General features: G+C 47.3%; 1 protein-coding gene across 1 annotated transcript; it reads left to right on the top strand.

Moving 5' to 3' along the window:
• Positions 1-483: 483 nt before the first annotated feature.
• LOC139464970 (calmodulin-4-like) lies at positions 484-3,724 on the top strand. Its single transcript, XM_071246608.1, has 3 exons — positions 484-873; positions 1,500-1,603; positions 2,971-3,724. Exons 1-3 carry the CDS (start codon positions 718-720, stop codon positions 3,575-3,577), a joined length of 867 nt encoding a protein of 288 aa, XP_071102709.1. The 5' UTR covers positions 484-717; the 3' UTR covers positions 3,578-3,724.
• Positions 3,725-4,097: the final 373 nt, after the last annotated feature.

The following is a 4,097-nucleotide window of genomic DNA, read 5'->3' as shown; positions in this document are numbered from 1 at the left end:
CTTTTTTCATTACAAGGCGCACAAATCGTGATCTACGCGAGGTGGCGCCAGGGCCGAGACAAGAAAAGTGGCAAGGGTAGAAACTAGGCTTTGATATAGGCTAGTGGACACGATTGTCTCAGGAAGATGGGAGATTGATGAATGGCGGGTGCTAACGGGATAACGGGACATGCTAACCCTTTTCGCGAACACCTGGTGTCATCACTAATTTCAGTGATCCATTCATATAATAGTATCATTATTTTGCATTTTTCGTCCTAAGAAATCTGATTATTCTTTATTCGTTTTGAAGTATTAAATATTATTAGAAAACAACACGTGAAACAGCAGGCCGGTTTCGAGAGATGCGATTTACTCTTCCCAGAACCCGCCATCCCAGTTCCTGTGTTTGTTGACCAGCATACGTAAATGTTGACATTCACACGCAGTCCTGGATGACAGGAAATCGGCCCTCGTGTGTGTCTGTATATATATCATACTACAGTTCCGCAGTGTCACAGTCAGAGATAGACGATACACACATCCTTGCTGGCTTGAGGTTTCACTCCGTTGGGACACGATCAGAGATAGACGATACACAAGTCCTTGCTGGCTAGAGGTCTCGCTAAGAAGGGACACGATCAGAGATAGACGATACGCAGGTCCCTGCTGGCTAGAGGTCTCGGTCCGAAGGGCTACGATCAAAAATAGACGATACACAAGTCGCGGACTCCAACCATGGCGCACCTGTCTCACGAGGAGAAGATGCAGTACACGAGCGTCTTCCTGCAGCTCGACGAAGAGTTGGGTAATAGGGAGGGGGCGCTGGACATCAAGGCGTTTGAGAAGTACCTGTTCATGTGTGGATACCGACTCTCTAAAGAAAGAGTTGCTGTGAGTAGCAGGGCTATAGATTTACATTCCACCGTCTGGTTGAACAATATAACTTGTATGACTCATTTTCTACCAATGTTTTTGTTAGTTTGTTGGTTAACGCCGCATTCAGCAGACGGCGGTCTGTATATAATCGAGTCTGGACCAGACAATCCGTTAATTGACGTCATGAGCATCGATCTACGCAATTGGGATACGATGACATGTATCAAATAAGTCAGCGAGTCTGACCACCCGATTTGTTAGTCGCTTTCTTACGGCCAGCATGGGTTGCCGAAGACCAATTCTAACACGGATCTTCGCGGGTCAAACAATAAGTAGGTGTTCTTGGGTGTCGTTTCCGACATATTGTTTCGTCATGTCAGATGGACCAGATCGGTTTAGCTATTCTACGGATGAGAAATATATAACTTTCACGTTAGTCAAAGCATGGTTATTTTATTTAGCTTTGGCGGGAACTATGAACAATTTTACGATTTGTTGATGTTGACAAAAGTCGAACCCAGACAGTCTACATAACGGGCGAATACCCGAACCATTGAACTATTACTGCTTCAAATCAGTTTCAATACTTATGAGTGTATATAATTTTCGTTCCGGTCAAATCCTACATTTGTTGTTACCAGGAAGTGTTCTGCCGTGCGGACATAGACGGGAACTGGAAGATCACACTAGACGAGTTCCTGGCACGACTGCCACACCTCGCCCCACAAGGATCACCGGAGGCCAGGTACTAAACACTTGAAGCGCCAGGGCAATGGATCACAGACTCGATGAGATACTCCGTTGTCAGAGCCTGAGTAAACCCCTCAACATCAACATACTCTGCCATTCCCTGACTTAACAATGAAGGTCACGAAGTTCCTGGTTAGAACTGGTCTTCAGCAACCCATGCTTGTCTCCCTCCGTGAAGATCCGGGTTAGAATAGGTCTTCCGCAACCCATGCTTGTCTCCCTCCGTGAAGACCCAGGTCTTCCGCAACCCATGCTTGTCACCCTCCGTGAAGACCCAGGTCTTCCGCAACCCATGCTTGTCGCCCTCCATGAAGATCCTGGTCTTCCGCAACCCATGCTTGTCGCCCTCCGTGAAGACCCAGGTCTTCCGCAACCCATGCTTGTCGCCCTCCGTTAAGATCCTGGTCTTCCGCAACCCATGCTTGTCTCCCTCCCGTGAAGATCCTGGTCTTCCGCAACCCATGCTTTGTCGCCCTCCGTGAAGATCCTGGTCTTCCGCAACCCATGCTTGTCTCACCCCGAAAGGATCCGGGTCAGAATAGGTCTTCAGCAACTCATGCTTGTCTCACCCAAAGAGGATCCGGGTTAGAAAGGTCTTGAGCTACCCATGCGTGTCTCAACCCGAAAGGATCCGGGTGAAAATAGGTCTTTAGCAACCCATGCTTATCTCACCCCGAAAGGATCTTGGTTAGAATAGGTCTTGAGCAACCCATGCTTGTCTTACCCCGAAAGGATCTTGGTTAGAATAAGTCTTCAGCAACCCATGCTTGTCTCACCCCGAAAGGATCCTGGTTAGAATAAGTCTTCAGAAATCCATGCTTGTCTTACCCCGAAAGGATCTTGGTTAGAATAGGTCTTCAGCAACCCATGCTTGTCTCATCCCGAAAGGATCAGGGTTAGAATAGGTCTTGAGCAACCAATGCTTGTCTCACCCTATAAAGATCCGCGTTAGATATGGTCTTCAGCAACCGATGCTTGTCGTAAGAGGCGACTAGTGGATAGGGCAGGTCAGCCTAGCTGACTTGGTTGATGAATGACATCGTGTCCCATTTTTTTGGATGGATGCTCATAATATCAATCACTGGTTTGGCTGGCCCATTTAATTCCAACTTGTGTAATGAGCAGTTTGGTGTATCAGAGAGTGAGCGAGTGAGTATTGCTTAACGCCGCTTTGGAAATATTCAAGATATGGGCGTCCCACATTATACCCATGTGGGGAATCGAACTCATCACTGTCGTGACAAGCGAACACTTTATCCACTAGGTTACCTCACAGTACGCAATGACACATAGAATCCCAAATTTGTCATATGTGTAAAGCCGGTCTCGTATGTTTGTTCAAACCTTTGAATAACTTTGCAGGGCAGCCGTTATTCGGCGGAGGTTTGAGGAGAGCGACCTCAACCATGATGGCTTCCTGACGTTTGACGAGCTGACCGTTCTTATGGGCGGCATCCAAGACGACCAAGAAGCACTGAAGGAACTTGTCAAGTGCATGCTTGACAAATGGGACGAAGACGGCGATGGTAAAATCAATTTTGAAGAATTTCTGACGCTGTATCTTGAGGCGGATCTGGAGGAAGATGACTTTGCTGATGAGGACGCTTTTGCAGCAGGAGGAGGGGAAGAGGGGGAGGCGAACACCGGGGGCGGAGATGAGAGGGGCGAAGAGGAACACGCAGAGCTGAAACAGGACCCAGAAGAACCCACAGAGGAAGATCCCGAGAAGCCAAAAGATGTCAGTACAGCTGAAGAGGAAGAACCTGAGAAGCCAAAAGATGTCAGTACAGCTGAAGAGGAAGAACCTGAGAAGTCAAAAGATGTCAGTACAAGTAAAAATGTGAAGGACAAGCAGGAAGAAGAGAAGAGTTGTGGTGAAGAGAGGAAGAACCCTGAAAGAAAGGGCAAGGTCGGAGGAGCTGTTAGTGTCAAGGATATGGCGGCGAGGTTGGAGAAAATGTCAGGGTGAAGTCTTTAGAATAGATTGATGGTTTGACACTTACAGATGTTGTTACTCTGCAAAGGTGTTAAAGAACAAAGACGTTGTATATATCATGGTCAGTATGACCCAGTTAGGTTGTTCTTGGATAAAGACAAAAATAAATTATTAAATTTTTGTTGATATTTTTTCTTATGAATCAGTCAAAAGAACCCTTTTTGAGTCAGTAAAAAAGCGTGAAAGTGAGTGAGTGCGTGAGAGACCGGATGAGTGAGTGTGTGTGTGTGTGTGTGTGGGGGGGGGGTTGTTGAGTGAGTGAGTGGGTGGGTGGGTGAGTGTGTCTGTGTGTGTGTGTGTAGATTGTTGAGTGAAAGTGACTGAGCGTGTGTGTAGGTTGTTGAGTAAGTGAGTGAGTGAGTGAGTGAGTGAGTGAGCCTCCGTGGTCTTGTGGTAGAGCGTCCTTCTAGTGGCGGAAGGTCCGGGGATTGATCCCCGGCCGCGTCATACCAAAAGACGTTAAAAGATGGTACGTGTTGTTATCCTGTCTGGC

This window comes from Haliotis cracherodii, unplaced genomic scaffold, assembly GCF_022045235.1.
Source record: "Haliotis cracherodii isolate W230 unplaced genomic scaffold, xgHalCrac1.p SCAF_17, whole genome shotgun sequence".
Taxonomy (NCBI): Eukaryota; Metazoa; Mollusca; class Gastropoda; order Lepetellida; family Haliotidae; genus Haliotis; species Haliotis cracherodii.
This window is presented reverse-complemented; position numbering and strand designations above follow the sequence as displayed.

Bases quoted from the DNA above. Each gene is read 5' to 3' on its own strand.
- LOC139464970 (XM_071246608.1), top strand. From the start codon at position 718: ATGGCGCACCTGTCTCACGAGGAGAAGATGCAGTACACGAGCGTCTTC. The intron at 874-1,499 runs GTGAGTAGCAGG...TGTTGTTACCAG, and splicing joins TCTCTAAAGAAAGAGTTGCT to GAAGTGTTCTGCCGTGCGGA. The intron at 1,604-2,970 runs GTACTAAACACT...ATAACTTTGCAG, and splicing joins CAAGGATCACCGGAGGCCAG to GGCAGCCGTTATTCGGCGGA.